This window comes from Melospiza georgiana, chromosome 9 (assembly GCF_028018845.1).
Source record: "Melospiza georgiana isolate bMelGeo1 chromosome 9, bMelGeo1.pri, whole genome shotgun sequence".
NCBI classification, from domain to species: domain Eukaryota; kingdom Metazoa; phylum Chordata; class Aves; order Passeriformes; family Passerellidae; genus Melospiza; species Melospiza georgiana.
In genome coordinates this window covers 12950014-12977153 of record NC_080438.1, presented here as the reverse complement: position 1 = coordinate 12977153, position 27140 = coordinate 12950014, and the positions used below count along the sequence as shown (strand labels likewise).

The 27140-nt window shown below is 40.1% G+C and overlaps 2 protein-coding genes across 2 annotated transcripts in view; both read left to right on the top strand.

Moving 5' to 3' along the window:
• LOC131087151 (uncharacterized oxidoreductase YtbE-like) overlaps positions 1–18069 on the top strand; it is a 31768-nt gene extending 13699 nt beyond the window's left edge. The window contains exons 3-7 of the mRNA XM_058030581.1: positions 4656–4747; positions 9817–9999; positions 10537–10596; positions 12722–12823; positions 17875–18069. Of these exons, the coding sequence (XP_057886564.1) occupies positions 4656–4747; positions 9817–9999; positions 10537–10596; positions 12722–12817 (431 nt within the window). The 3' untranslated portion in view covers positions 12818–12823; positions 17875–18069. The remainder of the gene's footprint in view (positions 1–4655; positions 4748–9816; positions 10000–10536; positions 10597–12721; positions 12824–17874) is intronic.
• A 4034-nt stretch (positions 18070–22103) lies between these two features.
• S1PR1 (sphingosine-1-phosphate receptor 1) lies at positions 22104–26197 on the top strand. The gene is made up of 2 exons (XM_058030576.1): positions 22104–22187; positions 23402–26197. The coding sequence occupies exon 2, from the start codon at positions 23534–23536 to the stop codon at positions 24671–24673; it is 1140 nt and encodes a 379-aa protein (XP_057886559.1). The 5' UTR covers positions 22104–22187; positions 23402–23533; the 3' UTR covers positions 24674–26197.
• Positions 26198–27140: the final 943 nt, after the last annotated feature.

Genomic DNA, 27140 nt, shown 5'->3' with positions numbered 1-27140 from the left:
GTAGTGGATTGAGTTTTTTTAATCTGGTCTGGTTTGTAATGTCAACTATAAGGATAAAAATATGTCAACATAACTAAAATAACATTGCATTGAAGTAGTTAGAATGAGCAGTCATGGTCAGAGACAATGTGCATTAAGCCAGTACTATGCTGTATTTTGCTGTTTAGTTAGTCATTTAACAGTTGTGGAAACTGCCTGCTTGTAATGAGTTTTCAGTCACAAAGTTAACAATTGGACTTGTATTCATGCCCACCCTCCTGTTGTCCTCATGGTTTATCATGGTTCAGAGGGGATGTGTAGCAGGAGTGATGATCACAGAACTGCAGACAAGCACCTGTATTGTGGCTGTGAATAGGCTAAAAAGAAATCCTTTGGAGGAGGAAGTACAATTTCTGTATTTGTAGTTTGCCACAGTCTTCCTGTGTGTCTCAGAGAGGGGCACATAGCCTTCTGGTGTCTGTGCGCTTTAGCTTGTGCTGTGGAAACACGTGTTCTTTCACAGATTTAGAAGTTAATTCCTCGTTGATTCTAAGAGTAGTCTGCTTTATTTATCAAGGCTTTGGCTTTCAGTCTGCATGTGGGCCACTCTAAGCCTACAGCTTTGATTTAGCAAGTTACGCTGAAATGAAATCTTGTAGGGTTTCTATGAGTAGTGCAATTTACACCCAGCATGCATATCAGAGAGAATGTGGACCTTTCCAACCTGTGCAACCTTCCTTAATAAAGATACAGTGACTGCAGTTGACCTCTTGTGAAAAGTAGATCCATTTGTGTTTTTATTCTGTGGCCTGAATAGAAGATATAACAGAATGGGCACTGTTCACTCAACGTGGGAATTCTCCCTTGCTCTGACTCATGTAGAGCAGCAGGGAGGGGGAGGAAAATGGGCTCCACAAACCTGGTATCCAGTTTTGTAATTTACAAAATCTTTTTGATCTGAACTTTGTACATTTAATATTCCGGAGGGTATTTAGAAGTTTGATAAAAGTCTGTAGTAGTGCTGGAGAAAGATAAGGCTCACTATTGTACTAAAACAGGGTTGTGGTGCCAAGACAGTATATTTATGTTTTTCTGTTGCAAGACTAACAGTGCCCATCAAACTTTGTATAATTTGGTATTATGCAGAGTAAAGATAAAAATACCCAGTCATTCTCTGAGTTGCAATACAAAATACTTTAGGCTTAATACTCAACTATATTGCAAACCAGTCCATTACCATGATATAGTGCTTCACAGTAGCTGGGAGAAATACAGTTTGGTTAAATTACCCATGTGATAGGGGCCAGGATTTTTTGTGGAGAATAAAAAAAATCCTTACTTTTTTCCCCATTATAATCAACTGTTATTTTGCCCATATGTTTTCTTATGTGTCTTGCAGAGTTTTATGATAGGCTTTCAAAGCTGGATGAAATTTTCTGTTCCAGCATTGTGGTCAGTCAGTTTTTAGCATGCATAAAGGAACCAGTGTTCCTACGTTTTTCTTTGAGCCTGTGAAGTCAGAGTCGCAAGGAATAGAACAAAGCCTCAGAAGATATAACAGGAGCTTTTGGGAGCTAATGGGGAATTGCAAACTCTTTGTTTATTGCACCTGGCACTTTCTCAAAACCTGCCTTGTAGGGGCCAGACCAATCATTTCCTCAAGCAGATATGGAGGATGCTTTCTCTCCCTGAGCCAAAGCTCTGTAAGTTTGTAAATAAGATAGTTAAAATGCATATTTTAGGAGTACTTTCTAGAGGGATTATAATTAATATATTGCAAACTTTTATCTCAGGAAACATGAACTTCAGGACTAGTTAAAACAGTTAAGCTAAAAAGAAGTATGGTCTTCAAAACCACCTGCAATCACAACAGCTATGACAACATGTATTTTGCCTGAATTGTCTGAAAAAAAGTTTTAAAGCATTCTAAACAGGCAGTAAATTGCAGGGGAAAAAGAAAAAGCCTGCCCCATTTTCAAGAGCATTCTGGTGTTTTTGAGACCCATGGCAGGAGCTCTGGGGAGCTTACCTCTGTTGGTGCCCCAGGAGAGAGGAAATATAAGGAAATGTGTCCCCTGCATCTCCCAGGTTGTTTCAAGGCAATGAGTCAGGACCATTTTTCACAAGTTTCTCAATATGCATATTTTTAATTTTCGCTGTTGATATAATTCCATGGATCTTGTTTGATAGACATAGTCACAAGTGTCCATCTGTCAGATAAGGCCCGGGAGCTAACCAGACCTTCTGTTCCTTATCCATCTTTTCTTACATCTTCATTCTTCTGAATTAATCCAGAAGATGTAAATATGGAAATAATTCTGTATAATCCTCTCCTTACAGGCAGTCTTTCTGAGATTTGGACAATGCAGAGCAAAATTAACTGTGTTAATTTTTCATCAGGCAAATGGAAGCAATTCTCTAGAGTAGAATCCATTGACTGATTATTCAAATTTAAGCTCTATTTCCCAGTGTTTTGAATTCATGTTTCCATCATGCATTGAAATAAGATTTTGTCATACAGTTAGACTGAGCAATTCTTTAATTAATATTTATAATTTATATTTTAATTTAATGCAAAAGTCAAAACACTTTAACTGTCATATAGTAAACTGTAACTAATACCAAAGCAATGGAGTTGACATGAAGGGTTCTAACTTCATCCAAACAAATTTGTGTATTTAATGAAAGGGAAATGTTTTAAGTGTATTCCCCTAGAAAAATTTCCCTTAAGAAAATACTAGTTTTATAAAAACATTGAAATTCTAATTATTTCTGTGTTTTCTGGGAGAGTATTTACTTTCTTAGCGGTTTTGAATTAAGCTTTCTCTGTGGGACATCACTCTGAACACATGAATGCTATAATACTGATTTTAGTAGGAATGACTCAGATGACTTTTAATGAAAAACATAAATACCTTGAAATTTCTTGATGAGAAATCTAACACGATGGAGCAGACTACAAAGTCTCCTGTGAGAAATATGCTAGAAGCAAAACATCTTCAAGTATACTGTAGGGGAAAAAATGGAAGCTTTTTGTGGAAATGTACTATTTCATGTCTGTGACTTAATTTTGTTTTATTTCAACCTGAAATGAAAGCTTTATTCTTCAAGGGCAATAATGGCATGTTTTTGTAACTCCTTAGCTTTCAACAATAGTGTATAATATTTTTGGTTCACCATTGTGTTAAAACTGTGTTTTTCTGACTGCTGTGGCATAATGATTTATTAGTGTTGACACTCGAGGGTTGTTTGTCAAAAGCTCAGCTTTTGCTCCTTCTGGCAGATTACATACAAATTATGTAAATCACTATAGTGCTAGTTTTTAACCTAATTATGTTATACTCTTGAACAATGGTAATTTCTATAAGGGAAAGACATCTGGAATTTTAGTTGTTAATATATTTTTTCTTCTTTTGGTATTTCATGAAAGAAGCACATAAAAAAGCGATAGTATGCGTGCAGTTGTTTTTCCTACAGTTTATACTTCAGTTTATGCTGCTAAAATAATGTGAAAGCTGATCTAATTTTTTTAGGACTTCAACAATCTGTTTATACAGATTATCAGTAAGCTGTAACTTCACTTACAGAATTTCACAGAGGACTAGAAAAATGTAATTTCTTTTTTCTTACATAGATACACACGTCTATGCATTTTATACAATTGGTCTACTCAAATAAATACTGGATTAACAACAGTGATCCTCTGTGTTCACACAGAGGCAGAATTTCCATCTGTAGCATTGCAAACTGAAGTACAGCTGAAGTCAATGCAGACAGAATTCACATACTGAGGAAATTAGCCTGAGCCATGGTCCACAGAATGCACAGCCTAAGGAGCTCCCTCCTAGCCTAGCCCCAGCTGCCTTTCTTGCCAGCTGGGCTTAGCAAAGCAGAAGGATCAAACTATCCCAGACAGGTCAGGGCTGAGGGGTGGTGGCAGGCCAGGACTGGGAGTTGGCTTTTATCATATCTGACGTTTGAAGGAAGACATCTGATTTCTGGCCTGTCAGCTCTTAATTTGTTCACTGCCTGCACACTTGTGGTTTGTTTAAAAAGTAGCCTTCACATCACCTAGGTCCCATTTGACTTCGTTTGCTTGTCAACAGGAGCTGAGAAATCCAGCTACATTTTTAACCTTCATGGTTCTTGCTAGGCACTGCTTATTAACTTGAAGATTTTATACGGAGTTTTACGTAACCTCTTGTAATGATCTAACAGAAAATAGGCAGTGTGACATGGTTCATTTGGGCTGCATGTCCTTGGGTTGTATTGCTCACACCTTATTAGTCTTCAGCAAATGTTCCACTTTCCTTTAGTTTTGGCAAGCTGCTTGGAACACCATTTCCTTCTTTTCATTCTGGTGGAGTCCAATTGTTCTTTGCTTATACTACATTAGCCTTTCCCAGAATTTTGCCTGGAGTTTTTATACACCGGGGAGTTTCCAGTGTGTTTAGATTATAAAATGATTTCCTAATGTGACTGTGAAAGAACCACATTTTCAGATAACACTGTCAAACTAGATTTCAGTGCCATTTTTCTGTGTTCCTTTGCGGTATTTTGCTCTACAGAAATGATGTAAAAAATAATTTTGTTCTCCTGAAAGTGTTAATTTTCAAATCATCCACCCAAGTAGTTAGGATTGTCCTAAATTTTTTTCTTGTTCTGTTTTTCTTTAGGTTTATGTAAATCAATTGGCGTAAGCAATTTTCTTATCAGCCATCTTGAGCAACTAAAGGAGGACTGTGTGATTACTCCACATGTTAATCAGGTGAGTGGATACATGTATTTAAAGTATCTGGGTTTGAATTTTTACTTTGGTTTTTTTGGTTAGCAACCTCCTCCCCACTCCTATGTATGAAAGGCTACACCCAAGTATTGCTTTAGTCATCCAGTTTCTTTTTTCATTTCTGTTTGCGTATTGAAAACCATTCCGGAAGATGACCCGAAGGGTAGGGAAGTTCTTCCTCAAATTTCCCCACCCAGTTTCTCTCCCAGGCTACTTGTTTGTGTCTGGGTACACAGACACAAACAAATGGTCCCTGTGACAGTTTTTTGGTGATAAAACAGTTTAGAAGTAAAATTCCAGAATCACAGAACATTTAGCATCTTCAGAGTGAACCAGTTTTTGGAAAGCCTCTGTTTGAATACTTTTGTGTTCCTGTAAGCAACACTGAGTCAGTTAATTACATATCCATGTAAGGATACCCTTCCCTTGCTCCCCCCTCATTTCCTAGTTCACATGAATTCAGTGAGCTCCTGCTTTAGGCAGGTGCTGTGACAGCCCTGCAGAATGTTTTTGCTGCCCTAGGCAGATCTAGGATGGCCACCTACGTACCGGCAGGCTGCCAGGACACTCGACAAATGTTCCCTTGTTGCAGGTTCTGCCTACAGCTGTGCTGGAAGTTCATGCTCCCGTTCCTTCCACCTCCTGCCAGATAGTGTGTGTGTGTGTGCTGACATGGATGTGGGAACTGGAATGGATGGAGAGCAGGCACAGGTTTCCCCTTTGTACAGGTGGTCAGGATTTCTGACAGCTGTTTATGGTTTAATGTCATTAACAGCCATAAAAGTGTTGCCAGAGTGTGACTGTCAGAACCAAACAACTCTGATTTTAGCTGTCCACTATACTAAAGGTTACTGAAGGGCAATTAATTAATTTTAAATAAGCCTAAACCCATACACAATATTTAAATCCAGTTATTCAAAATAAACCATGGAAATATATGTTAAGGTGGGCAGGTTGATGACTGTTTAATAATTGGTGAATTTACCAAGGTTCAAGAATAACACATCTACAAAGACTTACTAGAGTTTGGCATGAATTGTAACTGCCTGTTAAATAATAGTAGCTTTTCAGTTTTCTACTAAATCACTTCAAGGAAAAAAACAGTGATTTTGTTTTGAAATTTCCTCTTACCCACAGTGTCAAAATGTTACCAGTCTTACTTTTTCAATAGTGTTCATGGCCACAAGCTGTTTCTTGGTGCTATTTGCTTTTTCTGAGGCTAAAAAGAGGGTACAAAAAGTTGAGGTGGTGGTGACATTGAGGGGTGGGAGAGGGCCTCTGCTGGTAATTTCTTTGAGATGCTACACAGCAGTTGTGAATTGAAAGCAAAAACCAACAGTGAATTACCCATACCATTGCCAAGTGCTCCACCTAAAACAGTTTTGTTATAGCATTAATTTATATTTTTAGAGTTAAAGGAATTTTATAAAGCATACTTCAGCTTATCCTCAAAAAAGTATGTATTCTGTTTCTTGCTTAATCTTGGAGAGTTAATGAGTCTGATGGTAAGATTACTTAAGTATCATCAAATAAATAATGAATTTCTAAATTCAAAATGGAAATGCTATACTGAGTTCTTATTTCACTGTCCACAATTTATAATACAGTTTTCCCACTATATTTATGAATAAAATAGTGTACTGTTTCAATGGGCTTACTAAATATAAAACATTTGCAAACAGTCATTGGATACAAAGTCTAAATATTGAAGAAACAAGTGGAGGAAAAATACTTCCCTTTTAGAGTTAAGAGTGTTACAATTACAACAGTCCCCTTATGATGTTAAAATTGAAAGTTGGGGATTTTTTCTGTGAAGGGGAGAAAGTAGGAAGGCAGGAGAAATAAGCAATACTTCTGTTTTACTAACCAAGTTTCAAGTACTGTCTTTCTTCTCAGTTCCTGGGAAAAAGCAGTATTGTCTTTTAAAGAAGCAGACAAGGCCTGTCTTTTCAAGAATATAGTGTTGCTAAGTTATTTATTAATAAGTAAGCACCTTTTAAAATTTCAGTATACTTTTAAAAGTACTAGTAAACACTGTAAAATGATGGTACTTTATTCTAACATCATGTATAGTAAAACCTACAATCTAGTTCCACATTTGTGTGCCAGAGTTTTGTAATTGACTTGGCAGTAGCAAGTTTGGATTTAGGCTCAAAGAAATCTTTGTAGTCTCTCTAAAGGTTCATTGCCCTGTCATTCAGGGGGAAAAAATATTTTATAAGTACTTAACAAATATATATGTTTCATTTATTAATGTGATGCACTGAACCCAAATATAAGCTGTTCCTCTGTGAATTCCATTTAGGAATTCAGTACAGGAATTCAATAGAATTCAATATTTTTCCAGTCCTGGAGAAGTGTGAATTACTGTGTAGTGACCTCAGAGAGATTTACTTACATTGTTGATATTGCCACTAATATTGAGCTCTACTGTGTAAATTTGTACAAGGTAGAAATGCATATAAGACAGTAGAAAACAACCCCTTTGTACATAAACTCACTTAAACTGTACTTCTATATAGAAAGTACTCATTGCCTTGTATTTCAGTTTCACAAAGAAAAAAAATTGTAAGACAGCATTGCCATTGAGAAAATTACTGAATTCCAGATGTGCAGAAACTTTATCATGTGTAAAGGACCACAGCAGGGTGGAAAGAGTAAGACCTCTGTGCATCATCATCTGAGGTCTGACTTTCTAGGGCCATGTGTAAGGGTTGTTATTAGGCTCAGCTTTTCCCCATTTGCTATGACTGTTGTAAAAAAAACAGTGCTTTGGTTGGAGGTCCCCTGTGGCTGGGCATGTAGCAGCTGTGAAGTTCTGTAATGTGAGCTGCAAACTGTTCTGTTAACCAGATGCCAGTTTTTACATGCCAGTCAATCAGGGTAGGGTGCCAGAAAAGTTCAAGATCTTTCTCTGCCATTATGTGACAGACAGCCCTTGCCTGAAAATGTCTGATGACAAAAATAGCAAGGGTGGGGCAAGACAGGAAGCAAGAATTGTTATTTTGAGGGGAAGGATATGTTGATCACTCACCTTATGCCTCTTGTAGCTCAGGATCCTCGTATCTTGCAGATGCTGCTAAAACCTTCCAGAATGTCTTAATTAAAAGAAATAAAAATTCCAAAGTGCTTATTTTATTTGATGCATTTGATTATTTTAGTAATATATTTAAGAAGAAAAATACATGCTTCTACCAACACAAAACTGCACGTGCCAAAATGTCAAAAATTCAATTCACAAAATTTGGGAGCCTCTGGATTCAGTGAAAGGCACAAAGTATGATCTTTTCAGGTGTGAAGTAGTTGTTGCTATGTATTCTGCTTGTGAAGCTTTCAGGTGATACCTCAGCATACTGCTCTTGATTTAAACATTTCTGCTGTAACCTGAAACTGTGCTGCCTGGAGTCTTATTAGACCAGCAGGTAAATTCTACTTGCAGTTTAATTAGTAATAAATGCTGAATAAGTCACATGATGCCATAGAGGCACTGCAGATGTTTCAGCATTTGGTCCTAAATACATAATTTTTATTTAATATTTTTAAACTGTGTTATTTGCTATACTTACTGTAAAGAACATCTGCTAGAATTGCTTATTACTCTTTTACTAATCCAGTAATACACCTGGCTTGCTCTTTCACTTCTCCCCTCGTAGTTCTGCATAGATAAAATGAGAATATTTCATATCCAGCTCAGGTGCAAACAAGGGAATAACTGTGTGACCTAAGCACTGCTCTTACACATACAAACATGAAATACAAAGGGTACTCAAAGGTCAAGAAACATCAAAGGTAGAAGACATGGATGTCTGCTGCTTGAACCTTGTTCCCGAGTCCACCTAGTAATTTAGATCATAGCAGCTTTAGGCTGACTCAGCCCAGCCTTCCAGGGGCACAGTTTTTTCTTAGCTCACGTTGAATGACTGCCAGCCTATTGTTCCTGGCTATTGTTGTCTGAAAAGACAACATGTACTAAAGATGAGAAACAGGAAATGTTCATTTGTCCTCTTTATGGCAGAAGAAATTTTCCAGATTCCACATATTGAGGTGATTGCTCAGAAGAGTGTTTTTCTTCAAAATGCGTAAGAGTTCAGTCCCTGCAACAATGCTGATGACCAGTCACAAAAATGCATCACATGATTTTGTATTTTGTTAAAGCAAACACTACCCACTTTCATCTAAATGCAGAGTAATGTATGCTTCTTACAATGAGTAGACTGTGAAATACTTATTTAAATAACTTATTAAGGAACGTCACAGAGTTTCTTTTCTGGTTTTAGCTACATGCCAGAATATGTCTCTCTTCTGAGATGATTACTGTCCAATAACTTCTTTTTCCTTTTGCTCCCAACAACTGTGTCTTTGCAGCTTGTTACTTTTCCTCTTTTAACTGGTTCTTGGCAATTTGTGATCTTCCTTGCTACAAAGGGTCTCCTTCACACATCAGTTCCACAGTGTGATTGCTTCCCTGCACAAGCTGATGGTGACACCACACAGAACACAGGATTTGCCATGTGCAATCCATGCCAACAGGCTTTGCTTCCAAGGTCAGGTCCTCACCCTAAGCAAATTGTTCTGGTTGGTCGCTTGCAAACCCAGCCCCTGCTCAGCCTCCTCCCTTGCCTGGGCAGCTCAAAGATCGCTAGAAAGAATCATTAGTAAAGAAGCAGGAAAGGACATAGATTTGGGGAAGAGAAAGTAGTCTCAAAGTACCAGTAAAAGTGACCTGATGCTGACTTCCACTGTTCATTTGTATATATTTCTTAACAGTAGAGCAATAGTGAAAGTCCAGCTGCAGGTCAGGCAGACAACTGCGCCTTGTTTCTGAGGGAAACAAAATGCAGTTAACTTTTTGTGCCAATTATTGGTAAAATATGTGATTAATACCCTTCATGTATCTTCTAAAACTAATACCTTATGCCTACTTCCCAGAAACAGTGACTTCACTCATGTTCTATTTTTAAAATAAGAGAGAAATTATTTTCATTTTCATTGATGTTTTCCACAAAATGTGTTTTCAGGGTTTTTACTGAGTTTATTTCTGTTTATCTAAGGTTGAATACCACCCTTTTCAAAGACCTCAGGAGCTGGTTGATTATTGTAGGAGCAGAAATATTGTTTTTGAAGGCTACTGTCCTTTAGCCAAAGGTGAAGCACTCACCCATCCTACTGTCATTCAGCTGGCAAAGAAGTATGGCAGAACTCCAGCACAGATTTGCATACGCTGGAGCATACAGGTAATGAAGGGTGGTAATAAAAATGTGTCTCCTTTCTCAGGAAAAAAATGCAAATTGTTTGGGGTTTGTGCATCAAACCAGAATTTATTTATACCAGAAGATATTTCTGCTTTCAGTATGTTGATATTGTGTGAACTGGTGGCTGTACTGGAAATTTAGAATGTAGTACACAAATCATGCCAGTATTTCAAATATTAATTATTATAAATAATCTGGTTGCAGAGAATAAGAGCCACCACTAAGAAATGTTTCCAAAGTAGATGTTACAAGCAGTATTCCTCATCATTCCATTTCTGTCACTGAATATAAAGTACTAAACAGTGAAATAATGTATTAAGTTGATATAAACCATGTCATATGTTGGAAATCAACAGTGTATGTAATTGCAACTGCAAATGACATGGAAAAATGTCAGTGTCCCCCACAAAATGAAATTTGAATCTCAGAAGATGTGAGGAATTCATTGTAATGGCTTGAAGATAGATAATTTTCTTAAAATCTGCAAATTTTATTGATGAGAAGCATAATTCTTTACAGAATGGGATTGTCACTATTCCAAAGTCAACAAAGGCAGAACGGATAGAGGAAAACTGCAAGGTAAGATTTGGTTATGCACTCAAGCCTGGCTAACATCCAAGTAAGAGTTCTTAATATTTTGGGTTCCCTTCCCATTTTCCTTACCAGTTTCATACTGGAGTAACTCATTCAAAATTGGCAAATGAGTACCATGAAATGACCACAGTGTAGGAAAAAAACTGTAACTCACAAATATCAGAAAATACCTGGAGAGCTAATTACTGTGAATAAAGAAATTTGCAGTTGATTTTTGTAATTAATAGTTCTAGTTATTACCTGTCTGATTGTAGAACATCCTAATCTGGCTATGGTTACATTCTTTTTGTGATAGGCACATAGGTCAAATGGAAGGAGTTTGGATGATATGCATAACAGTTTATGAAAGCTTTAAAACTCACCTGGGGACAGCTCCAACATAAAGACCTTCCAAGGAAATCACAGTCAACCTGCCCTGACTCTTCCCCTACCTTCTCCTTCTACTCAATGTGCAGAAAAGGTCCCAGCATGAAGGGGCTGGACAAAGAAATGGAAATGAATGATTCCTCCCCCGCACCTTTTCTAAATTTTCTTTTCATACCAAATAGTTTTAATTCATTACTTGTGTCTCTGTTTCTCTAATCTGAAATTGTTCTTTATTTAGGGTAGGCAAAACCACAACTTCTTTCCAAAAATATCATAGGGGTATGAACTGGCAAATCTGGAAGAAACTTTGCAAGAAGACAGGAATCTTCCATCTGCTGTTTTTATCCTTCTGTGTGTGTGTGTGGAGGTGTGAATCAATATACATGAGAATTTCTGCAGGTGGCCATGCCTGTTTATATAGTTCCTGCCTTGGCTGTTTATTCTGACATTCACACCGCCTTCTGTGGTACAAGCACAGCTGCTTGTGGTGCTGTATTGGGAACCAGATCAGAGAACAAAACCAGTTTGAAAATCCTTCCTTATATTTTTATTTTCCCCAATAATATTTGAAATCCAGATTAATTTCATTTTTTACAGAGTTTACTCAATGGCCCCCCCAATTCATTTCACACAACTCAGGGAATGTGTTACAATCCAAACTTAAAACACCTAAGGGGGAGAGAGGAAAGAACTGGCACAGTCTTTGTGTGTTGTTTATCACAACTCCCTTCTTTTTCTTTCCCTCATGTGTCTGTGTTGGCCTGAGTCTCTACCACTTCTGGTCAAGTTGGTCCTCATTAAACCCTCCGTATATAAAACATAGGGTTTCTAGTTCTGGGACTGGTCCCTGGCTTAAGCTTAAAAGGCTTGAAAGAGCAATGAGATTTGACTACAAGGATCATTCCAGAACAGTGGTTGCTGGATAACGCAGGATGGGAGGAGCTCATTTGGCTACAGTTCAGGCTCCACAGAATCTTTTTATTTAGCACAGAAGAGCTATGACAAAGAGAACAGAAGCAACTGCCTGATGATAATGTCTCAATAGGACACCTTCTAAGAAAGCACTGACACCATCATTCACATTGCAGGTGTGGCCACAGGAGAAGGCAGTGGTTGTAAGAACCTGTGTTTGAAGACAGGTGAATGCTTTCCAGTTTGAGTTAGTACTGAGGCACTGTGGCACTTTTTCTGTATTTAGCTGATTTGTGCGAATTTTGTCAAAGTAGAGTCATAGAAAAGACAGACACAGCCTTTGGCTTGTTAGCTTTGTGAATGTCCTGATACCTTGTAAAAATTCTCTTTGTCTAAAGTTCTGAGAAAGAGAACTGTAACACTCTAAACTGAACATTGGGATGTAAGTGAAATACTGAGCTCATTCTCCCAAAGAGATTGCTGTCAGGATATTCCTATACCTACCTCCGGCAGTGACAATAGAGAGTGCTGTCAAAACCAGCTTTGATACTACCCTTGTCTTGGATCGTTGCCTGAGGCCAGAGTGCTGCAAAACCATCTTAACACAGTGTGCAAATAAACATGAGTCACTAAAGGAGCAAAGCACCCAATGGAGCCTGTCAGCTTGATGGAGTATTTTTCTATGACAAAATATAAGAATTTTCTGAAGGAAAAATATATAAAAATTTGGCCTCACATGAAAGTGAATCTTGATCAGTTAAATACTAGAATATATCTGAGGTTGTTGATTCTGTCTGTGCTCATGATGTTAACTGTATATGCATTCCCACAGGTGTTTGATTTTACAATAACAGAAGATGATGTTGAAATTCTGAATGGAATGCATGATGGGAGACATGTTTCCTGGGATCCAAGTTTTATTGTGTGAATCAAGGTTTGAGCTTTTCTTTGCTTTCTCAGGGATCAGTGAGTCACACCATGTAATTTTAATTCAGAGAAGGTTGCAGTAAGAATCTACTCAAGATAGTGATGTCTCCCGATAATGATCACTGATTTGAAATCCTTAACATTGGCAACAGACAAAAGATATTTTTGAGGGTAACACTTTTGTACAACCCTCAAAGAGATTTTATATTTCCATCTGAAATACTGTTCCTCAGTCCACTGAAGTCCATGCAAAGGCTCCCACAGACCCCTTTATATATTAAAGAGCATCAGGCTGTTTAATTCAAATGAGGAGATGCTCCTTGAAAAATATAGGGCAAAAGTGCTACCTGTTATTGTGCCATATAGGTGTTGGGTATGAAATAATTTTTCCAGTATTTTATTAGAGAGATACAATATATGAAGAAGAAAAAAGTGGATGAAAAAAAGTTAATGTCATTATCATGACAGTATTTATGTTGCATAATATCCTGCAAATCTCCATGAAGAATATAATTTCATTGTAATACACAATATCTGAGAATCACCAAAAAAGTTTTATGCATATCACACCATTACTATGGCATTGACTCGGAGAGTTCTATGCATATTAGTTACTATCCTGTAGATAAACCAAAGCAGTAATCTTTCCAGCCAAGTTCAGGTACAGATAAACTATTTGCAAGGCTGAAAGATGAGCAGCAAGCTCCATGAGCCAAAAAGACATCTTTATTATTACTTACTGGAAATTGCGGTGAGTTTTTGGTAGCTTTTTGTGAGAATAAGTTTAGATTTCATTTTGGGTTTGTTCAGGAAATCCCATTAAGAGACCATACTGTTCCTTAGATTTTCTTATAAAATAGGTATCTCTACAGAGAGGTGAATATTGATAAATGTAGCTCACAGATCTGTTTTGAGAAATACAGAATACAGCCTGCAGAATCTATTGGCTTAGTATTCAACTTGTAGTCTCATTGGCTTGATATTTTAGGAGTTCCTGTGTCTAGAAAGGTATGGAAAATCTGATTATGATTTATATTGTGTGTGGACTTCCTGAGGCAGTTTTCCCAGTGCTGTTCTGCTTTAGTCATATTGTGAAACAAAGCTCCTTAGCTTTTTATCAAGAAGTGGCTTACAGCAATCACATATTCTAGCCTGCATTGTTTGTCCTCAAAGTGTAGAGCTTCTATACAGCTTGGCTAAAATCCAGACAAATTTACCTTTTAGATAACAGCTCCTCAGAATTATTTTTTCTGGTAAACTTGTCCACAAAAAGTTGTCTAGATTTGCCTCTAGAATAATTTCTATGAAAAACAAGATATTGTAGGAAATGCTGCTCAGCAATGCCTGCAGAGTGTGGTGTTCTGAGAAATATACACAATTTCCAGAGCAAGGTTATTTTCTAGTTTCAAGCCTGGCTCGCAGTCTGGGGAGCTCCAGTACCTGCGAATTATCTTTTAGATAACAAATTTATCTTTTAGATAACAACTCCTCAGAATTATTGTCTAGCTTTTTTTTCTGGTAAACTTGTCCACAAAAATTTGTCTAGATTTGCCTCTAGAATAATTTCTATGAAAAACAAGACTTTGTATTAAATGCTGCTCACTATTACCTGTAGAGTGTGGTGTTCTGAGAAATATACACAATTTCCAGAGCAAGGTTATTTTCTAGTTTCAAGTCTGGGGGGGCTCCAGTACCTGGGAATGCCTCTCTAGGTATCTAAGAACTGCTCTGTGCCTGGCTCAGCTGTATGATGAGGGGTTCAATAGTTCCAAGCAGTAAGGCTCATTTATAAAACAAATGTAATTTTTAGGCATTTTTTAAGCTTTTGCATGAAACTGTGGCAATGATTTAGTGAAAGTTGGAGAGATTGTCCAAAAATAAACCCTTCTACCAGTGGCTCTCAGCTAATACTGCTTTTGAAAAGAACAATGCCTTAGCAGTATGAAAAAAATTTGTACTGTTGAGGGACTCCTTCCTTCACAGTGTATCTGAATTAGTGAAACAAGGACTAGAAGTGAGTCATGTGCCTGATATTTCCTAAATAAGGCTTTTGGCAGTGATGACTTTCTAAGAATTTACAAAACACAGGTTGGAGTTTCACCTCTAGTTCTCTCTAAAGAAACAGACATCACATCAACATACTGCTTCAAACATAAATGGTGTGTCAAAGGAACCAAATCTTTATGTAGGCTAGCAAATTCTAGCTCCAGTGTGACCAGAACAGTGTCAGGACTACATGGCTAGAGCTCCATGCTCATTACAACATTGGGCACTTCATTCTGACTGATCACCTCCCTGTTCTGAGCTAATTGGAATTAAACCAGATTTTCTTGCCAATGCCCCACATAGGTGACCTTAGGCTAGTGTGAGAATGGCTGTGAGTTCAGAAATATATTTCAGTGTTCTTTCTGTCAAAGAGATTTTACAATGTTTTTGATGTGTGCACCTGCTTTTGCAAGGAAGGCAAGCCAGGATTTTCTCAGGCTAGATCATGCTATCTTAAACAGTTCGGTGAGTAATGAGAGGAATAATCAGGAACAGTATTACTAAAAAAGCATTCTTCTTAAGCTGTGGCAGGTTACAGTTTCAATCTGATACTTTTCTAACTACATTCAGGGTAAATTGTTGTTTCGGGCCTTTTTTCTGTGGTGGGTTTTTTTTCATTATTTTGTAATCTTTCCTACAATTTTCATTGCTGCCAATTAGTGCCTTTAGGACTACAGAAGAGTTTCATTTTAGCCATGTACTAAGTGAGGTGTAATCTGAGAGGACTCAAGGTTTTTAAGTGCTGGGACTCAGCTCACCAAGCTATCTTTCTCCCGGGTGTGATGAGCAGTTTTGCACATTATGCCTCACTAATAGCCATTGTTTTCTGTTAGAAGCTATAATTGCCCAAGAGACTGAAACCCTGTTATCTCCTGTGGCCTTGGGATAGATCACTGAAGCCTCTTCCTTTGACTGTGGTAATCACAAGTTTTACATCATGTAAATTTAGAATCATTGAGCAAGTCCTCTCTTACTTTTGGTGAGGTTGCAGAAGGAAAGGCAGACTTAGTGGATTCATATTTTGTGCCCCTATCTACAACTACATTGGGGTTATTCTGGCAGTAATAATTTTCTTTTTAAGCAAAGGCTGCTGAAGAGTAAGTCCACACCACCTCATCTAAATGAGCCTTTCTAAAGTACTCCCAACATTGGTCAAAGAAATGAGACAACTAATGAGGAATTGACAAGTGAACACTAATGAGATTTAGGAATAGCAAGCAGGGAGGAGTAATTTATGGTAAGAGACACAGAAGACCAGAAGGGTATAAAAGTGGTGGACATACAAAACCAGAAAGTTTATTTCTGTTTTTTATTTCTTCTTTGGTCAGTTAGCCTAGAGGTGCTCATTTTGTAAGATTTTGTTTTGTTTTAAACTCAGAATTTATCCCTCAAGTGAATTCTTGGGATTATATGCATATGCTTCCCCAGGGTTGAAATTCTTCCTCTTGTTCTTATTTCTGTAAAACAAACTTCCCCTAGAGAGAAAATCTATTCAACTTTCTACAGTGTCCCTTTTCAGGATGCATCAATGCATCCATTTCATCTTTGTAACCCATCACCTTGCCAGTAGGATCAGGGAATACACCAGAAAACTGAAGGCACTTTTCCTTCCCTATCATTATGTCATTTATGGCAGTGACTGATTGGGACACTCCTTTTCAGTTGAGATAAACCATTACTTAAAATAAGATGCAATTTATCAGTGCTATCTACCTAAATGCAGTCAGCTGCCTCTGCAAGAGCTCTGTGACTCCTAATGGAAGGAAACTCTTGAAACAAATAAGGAAAAGAAAAATATAAACTAAAATCAGTGGAACGGGTGAGGCCATTTTCTGTGCAGCCAAGTTGCTTCCTGCCTGACTCTGAGTAGCTCCCTCTCCTATTTTTCTTGTTTCTTTTTGGTTTTAATCTCTTATGTTACTGGAGATGAAGGCACCTGAGAATGTTTCCTAGGAAAATAATGTAAATGAGTTTTTAAAGTGAATATTCAGGATTTATTTTTTTTAAAGTCAGGCTGAAGAAGTGTTTCTATCACACCTGTCCCCCCAACATGACTTCCAAGTCATTCTTTTCTGAGTAGCCAATGTAGAAAATTAACTGTAATAGTGATAAGTTCACAAATCTACTAGGCCAAGCCGACTGCATAATATTCACACCTCTGTGGTTAACCCATGCTTTTGAAAATGGGGGTAAAGGTGGTGTAGCTCTTGCAGCTGCTGATTGAATCCAAGGCAGTAAACTCCACATTGCCACATCCCTCCCAAAGCCATGAAGCTCGTCTGTCACTATTGTGCACTGGGTAAAAATAACAGATAAGCCAACCTTCTTATAATTTTTTGTGTTGCTGTGTGAGTACTTTTTCTGTACCTAGTTTTTAACTTTTTGCAGCGTCCAGTAGGATATGTAGAAAGTGTTGGGCGTGTGCCCTGTCCCGGTGCGGCAGTGTGTCCCTCTGTAGGGCGCTGTGGTGAGGCCGGAGCTGAGGGTGTGCTGCCCTGGGGAGCCCGGCAGGGACCGATGGCAGCAGAGCTGTCACTGTGCCCAGGTGGAATGTGTGTGATCCTGGCTTGCCCACCCATTGCCCTTTGAGAAACATTCTGTAGTTGAACTGCCAGTAGAAAGTTCAAGAGCATATTAGCAGTTTTATCATTCTGTTAATGACTGCTTTGTATATTGAAGTGTGTTAGACTTTTGGGTATACAATGATATCCATGCAAACTATTGCATGCCAATTTCTTAACTTCTTTAATTCTTTCCCTTCAGACTTGAGCTTTTCCCAATAATATGTTCAGCTTAGTGGACTAAAAATAAAGTGCAGATTCTCACAAAAATGAATATAGTAAAGTTTTTACAGTTGCCTTTTTAAACAAAAAAGGCCATTTAATTAATATTATTTATCAATGTCAAGAACTTAAAACCAGACCATCAAAGTTACAGAATACTAATACTGAAAAAATATGTGTGCTTTAATCTTTGCAATGTTCTCATGACCTTTTTTTTCCCCAAAACCAGGTTTTTGATTCTAATCTGAGGAAAGAAGACATGAAATTTTTGAACACTGAATAACAACAGAAAATTAATTTATCTAACCTATTCCCTGTGGAAAGAATAATTTAAAACCAGATTGTTCTAAACTGGAAAAGCAATGTAACTGAAACATTGATTAATTTTAAACTGAACAATAAATCTGAATTGTTCTCTTAGGTACTCAGTATACTCAAGAATCAGAATAAATGGTTTGTAGTTACTCTTATGTAACAAATTAATAAAATAATTTAATTTAGTCTTTGTAGCTTTCTTAAAGATGCAGAAATACTTTCAGTGTCTTCTCTGATCTCTTAGAACTTTCTGATATAATCTCCCAGTATGGGTTGAGTTATCTCACAATATTGTAATTTTTTTCTGCCTGCATGTACTTCATTTAAGGTGTCATTTGAACCCATTTGAACACATTAATTAGGCATATTTTTTTCCTTACAGATTTTGAAAAGTATCAGTTACTTGAAGGCACGTAAGAGCATGCTACAATGCATGTAAATCTTGATGAGTGATTCAAAATATGGAATATTTGTTCAGGGATTGTAGCAGAATAATGAATCCAACTTTTTTATTTCTTCTAGTCATGAGAATTTTGGGGGATTCTGCAGGCCATTCTTGGTATTTTCTTGGTGACCAATCCTGCACTCTGGTACTGTTTCACAGATTTCCTGTCATGACCCAGCACTTCATAGAGGAATGGCTCCCTTTGTGACCTAAGTTGCCTCAGGATGAATAAAAGTAGTTTTTGCTTATATGGACAAAGACTTTTGAAAAATGCAGAAGAATGACATGTTGGAGAAAAATCCTTTGCTAATCTCTCTCACAGGGATTGTCACTATCTTTTCAAGATGGATAGTGTTCAGACACTCCTCTGATGCAATTGTGAGTTGTCCAGCTGCACTGGGAGAGTTTGGTCTGGTGCTGTCAGAGGCCACCAGTCTTTTGATATGCAGGCATTGGGTGGACCCCAGCTTACAGCTTCTTTTCTGACAAGATCAAAGCATTTTCCTGCAAGGAAATTGCTCTGTGACTAGCCAGGTTTCTGCAATCCCTACCACACTAAGCTGTCACTGGAAGTTCCACAAGAACTTTGGCTGCCACACAGTATTAGTTTGTTGTTCATGACATTCCCTAAAATGGGAGTTTCTGTTCATCCTGAAAGCTACGTAAGAGCATTTACATACTCAGATCCCAGTGAAAAATGTGTCTGTCTCTTGATGCTAGTAGACATGGTGCAGAACATTTTTTTAACCAGTTTAGCCAGGTGAGGCATCTGTTTTGTGTCAGTTTGGTGTCCTGATATGTGCAGCCTTCCTGCTGGGCATGAGTAACACTGTGTTGTTCTTTCTCCTTATTCTGACCATAGGCAATTCCAGAGTTCTCAAAGGAGCCATGTATACACTGGATTTCTGTAGTAGGAGTGCAAGCTTCCTTATCAGTGGACGAGGCAGTTGGAGAGGTAGTGAGAAAGAGTTCTCATTCTGTTGGTGGCTTGTTCTCCAGGTGAGGCTAGAGTAACCCTGGTGTAAACCCCCTTGCTAAATACTTGCCAGCTACTACAATTTTGGTAGAGTTGGCTGGACCAGCCTGAGTCCCATGTTTGTGTTTTGGACCTTGTAAGCAGGTAAGAACCTGTGCAGTTGAGCCATGTAAACCTATCTTCTCTGAGGGTTTAGACAGCCTTCGGTGCAAATCCAGCTGGTCTGGCTCCATTTGCCTGTGAAGAGTGAAGCTATATTTCAGTTTCCTCACTGCCAAAATGTCAAGAAGGCTGTAAATGTGTGTGGTTGTCTAAGTTTAATGAAGCTTTTTGTGATACAAGTGTCCAGCTTTCGGAATGGAACTGAAATTGCCTGCATATTTTGCCCAGTGCTGCACCTGGATTGGGGCAACTCCTTGAGGCTGAGAGAAGCAGAGGTGAAGGACTTGAGGGTGCTGGTGGATAAGAGGCTGGACATGACCCTGCAATGCAGCCCAGAAAGCCAATTGTACTGTAGGCTGCACCATAAGGAGTGTGGGCAACAGCTCAAGGAAAGGGATTCTGCCCCTCTGCTCTGCTCTGGCCAGACCCTACTTGCAGTGCTGTGTTCAGCTCTGGGGTTCTCAGCACAGGAAAGACATGGACCAAACATGGTCAGAGCAGGTCCAGGGGAAAGATGTAAATAATGATCTCAGGGCTGGAGAACCTCTTATGAGGAAAGGCTAAGCTGGGTTTGTTCAGTCTGGAGAAAAGAAGGCTCTAGGATTACTTTCTTGTGATGCTTAAGTCTATAGAGGAGGCCCTAGAGGAAAGCTGGAAAGGGACTTTTTACAAGAGCATGTAGTGTCAGGCCAAGAGAGTGGCTTCAAACTGAAAGAGTGTGGACTTAGTTTCAATATTGATAAGAATGTCTTTGCTGTGAGAGTGGTGAGGCCCTGGAACAGGTTGCCCAAAGAAAGGGTGGATGTGCCCATCCCTGGAAGTGTTCAAGGCTAGGTTGGATGGGGCTTTGAGCATCCTGGCCTAGTGAAAGGTTGATCTTTAATGGACCTTAAAGATCACCAAGTTCCTATTCTTGCCCATGGCAATGGAATAGGAACTGGGTGATCTTTAAGGTCCATTCCAACCCAAACCATTCTATGGTTCTGTGATTCTACACAGCCTCTGACAATTTGCTGGGTGTCACATCTCTGAGCTGGTATCCTCTCAGCTGGTAACCAATAGCCTGGACATCAAAGCCTGCACATCTGACTAATGAAACCCTGAATCATTCTGTCCTTTAATTAAAGCATGTTCCTTTAATATGTTCCTCTTACTTAAAATTATGTGAGAATTATTTCCTAGAAGAAAATGCCTAATGAATGCACTTTTATTTAGTATTTTCTATGTATTAGATAAATAAGGGGGAAAGCTTGAAATATGCTGGGGTATGTTGGGCAGTTGCAGGGGATACATATGTCAACCTCAAGCATGATTTATCTCATGTGCCTTTTCTGACAGTTGTGACTTAACGGCTGCATTTTTCTCCAGGCTCTCAGGAGGATAAATATCTTTTTAAGTTTCTAGCTTTGTGGTAGAAGAGTAAATGTCTGTTTGCCACTGTAATTTATCTGAGTCATTCTGGGAGAGGTGGAGCAATTGAAGCGTGACTATTAGCATAAATAAGGGGACCCTCTTCCTGAGGGTAGAATACTTGTGCTGTCTTTTCCCCATAACAACTGCTACAGCTAATTGATGGGCAAAATGCTTTGAACTGGAAGACTCAATATATTGTGCTTTGGCCTACTGTGATATTCTTTTACATTTCAATTTGGAGTTAACAAGAGCAGAGCAAGGAAGAGGAATTTTTCTGCAGCAAGTGCAACAGTAGAATACACCAGAGCTGGCATTTCACATACACCAAAAGTGGTTTTTCTTTTAAAAAGAATATACAATATATTCTTTTAAAAGAGTGTTAAGTAGTTGCCCTTGCCAATTTTGTTTCTGAAAAAATGCATAAAAAATCTTTTCTTCGTACTTGCAAACAGTTGTTTTACAACATCCTCTAAACAGAGTTTTGGGGTTTGGGGTTTTTTTAGTTTTTGGGTTTGGGTTTTTTGATTTTGTTTGTTTGTTTGGGGTTTTTTCATGTGGAAACACCAACACCGATTCCGGGGGGAGCCGCTGGTGAGTCACTCTGCAGGCCAGGAGTGCGGGTAGCAGCCACCGGGCCTGCCACGGCAAAAACACACCTTGGTTGTAGTGAGAACATGGAAGAGCTTCTTCCAGGTGTTTCGTTAAACATGACTCACACAGTCCAAGAAGAGGGAGAGCTAAGGTAGCATACGGGATGCTGCCTTTGGCCATGGCCTTTCTGGGCCTGCTCGGGGGGCAAGAAGCCGGGCGGGCGCGAAGCTGCCCCCGGCGCCCCGCCAGGCGCAGGAGCGTGCTCGGAGCCGGCCGGGCCGTGCCAGCACCTCCTTCCCCGAAATGCCGGGGGCGCCCGGTGCCGGGAGGCGGCAGCTCCCAGGTCAGGGACGGCTGGAGCCCTCCCTGCATCCCCCGGCCGGCAGGGCGAGGGGGTCCCGCGGGGGAGCTCTTCGCCCCGCGCCTTCGTGTGCCAGCCAGGCACGCCAGCGCCCGCGGCTGCTCCCGCCCCGGCGGGCGGGACGGGGCAGGGCCGGGCTGGGAGGAGGGATCGGAAGGGCTGGGCAGCAGCTGCAGAAACATTAAAACCACCGAGCCCCCCAGCCCGCCCACCGGAGTTGCTCCGCGGGCGCGCAAGATGAGCGGGGCCGGTCTGGGCTCCGCGCCGCGCTTGAGCGAGGTAAGGCTCGGGGAGCCGCGCACTCCCCGCACCGCGGGGACGCCCCCGGTCCCAGCGCTGCGGCCCCGCTCGGCGCGACCCCCGGGGCCACGAAACAAAACAGGAGAGGTGGGGAAGAGGCTACCTGGACACCGGCGTGCCCGGCTGCGTGCCGCGGGCAGCGGAGGCGGTGCGGGCCGGGAGCCACGCGCGCTGGGGACCGGAGCGGGGCCGGAGCGGTGCGGGCTGAGCCCCGGAGCCGTGCGGGACAGGAGCGGTGGGAGTTTTATGTCCGGGAGCGATGCGGACTGAAGCCCGGGAATGGTGCGGGGAACCGAACCCATGCTTTGCCTCGCTTAGGCTGTAATTTACAAATCTTCTTGTTCTTCTTTCCTTGCGTGATATTATGTGTTTAACTCTTTTTAAATGTCCACTACGAAACCTTTATATGTAAAGGGGGTTTCCTCTGTATGCGTATTCCTTAATTATGCCAATTTCAAAAGCTTGCCATACGAGTTATTTAAATGCAAGGGTTTTTATTGACATTCTTTGTTTCAGACCCATGGAATGGGCTTGCTCTCCAGCTTAATTCTATATTTTTCTTGTTTTTCTAAACTTTTTACTGCTGTCGGCTTTGTAAAGTATATTCTTACTTGTATTTAGCAAGGGCACTCCTTACCTGTTTACAGCTTTGAGATGATCTCCTGTTTATATTTACATCAGTGAATTTACCACTGTTTGAGATGGCATCAGTAAATTGCATAACTACCCCCTTCCAAAGTGTATTGAGACTTTATTAATGGAGAAGAATACGGGTCTTCTGTCAAGTAATTTCTGTGCAGACTTTCGTACATTTAGAGTTAAATCTAATCAAGCAAGCCCTTTCTCTTTTTTTTAATCTCTGCTGTTGCATTTCCCACTGAAGAAAAAGCACTAGAACTTACTGCTGGGGAGCTTTGAGATCTTTTGTGTTGGAAGTAATAGAGTCCTTGCTGACTCCAACTTGTTCAGTTCTGCATGACAGAACTTTTTTTGTCTTATTAGCTTTACCTATTGAATATGCCTAACCACCTTTTAAACATATTTTACCAGCTGAATGAAACTGATTCATGTGTGAATACATTTATGACTCTGATGCACAGTTAAAACAGCAGATTATTTTAAACCCTTTAGCATTTGCTACACTATTTGTCTTCCTTTCTTTTAAGTGCGGGTTTTGTGCCTCTTGTTCTCAGGGCTGCAGTTTGTGAGGCCGTGCAGCAGTGCCAGGCAGGCTGTGGGGCCAAGGAGCTGCGGGGCAGCCACCGGGTTTGCGGTCGGCGTCACCCTCCGGTGGCCGCTGGGGGAGCAGTCCCCAGCCAGGCACCATGAACTCCGGCACCACTGCCCCGCAGAAGGTCACCAGCAACCCCACCAACACTGATGTCAACTATGTCATCAAAGAGCATTATAATTACACGGGAAAGCTAAATGAGAGTGTGGACACTGGAATTAAAGTGACGTCGGTGGTTTTTATCATCATTTGCTGCTTTATAATCTTAGAGAACATTTTTGTCTTGCTTACCATCTGGAAAACCAAGAAGTTTCACAGACCCATGTACTATTTCATTGGGAACTTAGCTCTTTCAGACTTGCTGGCTGGTGTGGCTTACACTGCCAACCTCCTTCTATCTGGACACAAAACCTACAGCCTGACCCCCAACCAGTGGTTTGTAAGAGAAGGCAGCATGTTTGTTGCCTTGTCAGCTTCTGTGTTCAGCTTGTTAGCCATTGCCATTGAGAGATACATCACCATGCTGAAGATGAAACTCCACAATGGCAGCAACAGCTTCCGCTCCTTCTTGCTGATCAGCGCGTGCTGGGTCATCTCCGCCATCCTCGGGGGGCTCCCGATCATGGGCTGGAACTGCAAGAACCTCTTGTCCAACTGCTCCACCGTGTTGCCTCTCTACCACAAGCACTATATTCTCTTTTGCACAACCGTTTTCACTGGCCTTTTGTTATCTATTGTGGTCCTCTACTGCAGGATCTACTCCATGGTGAGGACTAGGAGCCGCAGGCTGACATTTCGGAAAAACATTACCAAAGCTACCAGGAGCTCAGAAAAGTCACTAGCCTTGCTCAAGACAGTGATCATAGTCCTGAGTGTCTTCATTGCCTGCTGGGCTCCTCTGTTCATCCTCCTTTTATTGGATGTGGGGTGCAAAGTGAAGACCTGCCCAATCCTCTATAAAGCAGAGTATTTCTTAGTGCTGGCCGTGCTCAATTCAGCCACGAACCCTATCATCTACACCTTGACAAACAAGGAGATGCGGAGGGCTTTCATCAAGATTTTGTGCTGCTGCACATGTCCCCCAGCAGATTCTGGGACCAAATTCAAACGGCCAATCATTGGGGGCATGGAGTTCAGCCGGAGTAAGTCTGACAACTCCTCACACCCACAGAAGGAGGACGGTGACCATCCTGAAACCATCATGTCTTCGGGCAATGTTACCTCATCTTCTTAGGAGTAACCATGGGGGTGTATTTCAGAGTCTTCCTCTGAAATCAGGGAGCTGGGACGCCTCCTGCTCACAGCAGCAGCGTTGGGCTGAGTGAGCAAGTAGCATTAGTTCTAATGAGGCAAACGGTGCACTTGCGAGGCTGGAGTTCAAGAAATGGGACACACTGTTCTGGCTTGAAAATCTTTTTCCCTGGAGCATGTTTTGTCTTTGCGCTGAGGCAGCTCAGGATTGTCAGGCGCATTCATATCCTGAAATCTCCTTAGTAACTCTGAAAGACTGATGCCTTGGTGAAATGATGCCTGGTGTGTGTGAGAGAAAGAGAGAGGGGGAGGAGGGAAAGGGAGAATGAATCTTTTTTTTTTTTTCCCTGTGAGAAGAATGTGAAGTTTTTTCTTTTCACAGCAAACCACTGACACAAAGATCTTTCTGTACTGAATTTAGTGGTGGCTCTGGTATCATTGGTAAGAAGTGTGTTTGTTTAGTACATAACATGGAAGGAGATCACACAAATATAACTTAGACCACAAACAACCATAATTGGCATAATTTTGCAGAGCTTTTAGTTAAGTCATAAGGGTTTGTTCGCAGAGTCCAAAGCTCTTGGGGTTTTACTTAGCAAGATCATAGCTGTGAATTTTTGCTGTCAGCCTGTATTACATTTGAAGACCACGAGCTAGATTCTGCAGTTACTTTCGCCTGTACAATTCCATTGGCTGCATCAGACTTAATGGAGTAGCTCAGAGGGGCATTTGGCCCCATATTTTCATTGCCTTTTTATTCTATAGCATTAAACTGCATTATCATGAAAAATGCAAGAAAGAACTAAATATCATTTCTCTTCAAGATGACTTGAACGTCTACAAAATAGTAAAAAATACTATTGACAACAGTGGGATTTTTGCCTAAGTAAGAAGAGCTAAAAACTGAAGGGGTATTTCAGTGTCAGTTTCACAGTCTTTCCAAAAGTAAGGATCAGTTGGAAAATCAGAAAAGAGTATGTCGGGTTTCAGAAAAAATAAAAAGAAAGTTGAAGTGAAATGACTATAGATAAATGCACTTCCGTAACAAAATGCAATACATTTTGGCACATTTTATTAATGCTTATAATTTCAGCAAGGATGTCTGTATTTGATCATGGAAGAAGTACCTGTTGTTAAATTGAATGTATTTGTTTTACAGCATCATTTTTACTTCTCTATTTTTCTAACCTGTGCTAATGGGGTTGAATGTGTATAATGTAAATAAGATACAGGAGTCTTCATGTGCCTAGAGTGTTACTATAACAAATGTGGTATATCTGGGATAGCTGAGAGCAATTGACTTATCTACAGTCATCAGCAACTCCTAGGACTGGTATTTTGTAAAGAAAATGTATTGCCTTTGTAGTAAAATTTCCAGTGCAATTAAACTGTTGGGGTTTTTTTTCTGGTTTAAAAATAGTATTTAAAATGTTTCTGACTTTTATTGTTCAATTTGCACATAGCTTTATTGACTTCTAAACATTAATAAACTGATTTTTTAAATGAATCTATTATCAGATTACTCGCAGTTTTGTACTGTTGTGGTGGTTTCATGCCATGTGTGGTTTCCACAGAAGTTGGTGAAAGAATTCCTCGATTTTAGTACATGCTGGGATTAAGTCCATTCTGTAGGGACATAACGTGTAATATCACAGGATTATGTAAAATACAAAACTAATTTTAAACTATAACTTTCTTGTCAGCATGTGCTGTATGGCTGAATGCCACTAGAAGAATCTCTACAAGAGCAATTCTCCTCAGACAGCCAATGAAGTACAAACAGAAGGAAAACTAGACAGTTGCTAGTTTTACCATGACTGCCTAGAGTAGAAAAGTGAAGTAATTCACTTGTATCACCAATATAATTCATAAGTTCAATTCTCAGCCTATTGCAAACGTCAAGGAAGTTTATGAAACACAGGATGGTGGCTCAGCTGCGTGAGCACTGCAGCTCCGTTGGGTCTGCCAGCGAAGGCCGTGGCAGTGTCGTTGAGCAGATACTGCCTTACTTCTCCCAAAGGTTTGACTTCCATTTCCTTTCCAGTGGCCATTCCCTCTCAGAATTACTTTTAAGTTCCATGGAGCCCGTACCGGATGCAGTTGGAGAGTGAAGATAAACCTCACCTTCTCGTACTGCATGTCATCGCTGTGCAGGGCTGACTGTGGGAAATGAGAACCTACTCACCGAGGAAGGCTCTGGGTCATAACCTCACTTCCTGAAGGAAATTCCAAAAATGCCCTGAAGACAAAAGAGTGGAAGCAGGCTGGAATTTCTCTCCATCTGTCTGCCTGTATGGAAGGAATGATTTCATGTGTGCTCACTTCCTAGCCTTTTAAATAGTGACCTGAGCAAGGCTGAAAAAAGCGTCAAATCTGTATTTGTGCACAAGATAAAATGTCTCTTGGCTCAGGCCTTCATTTGGGCAGGGATGGTTTACCCTGGCTGCTGA

Bases quoted from the DNA above. Each gene is read 5' to 3' on its own strand.
- S1PR1 (XM_058030576.1), top strand. From the start codon at position 23,534: ATGAACTCCGGCACCACTGCCCCGCAGAAGGTCACCAGCAACCCCACC.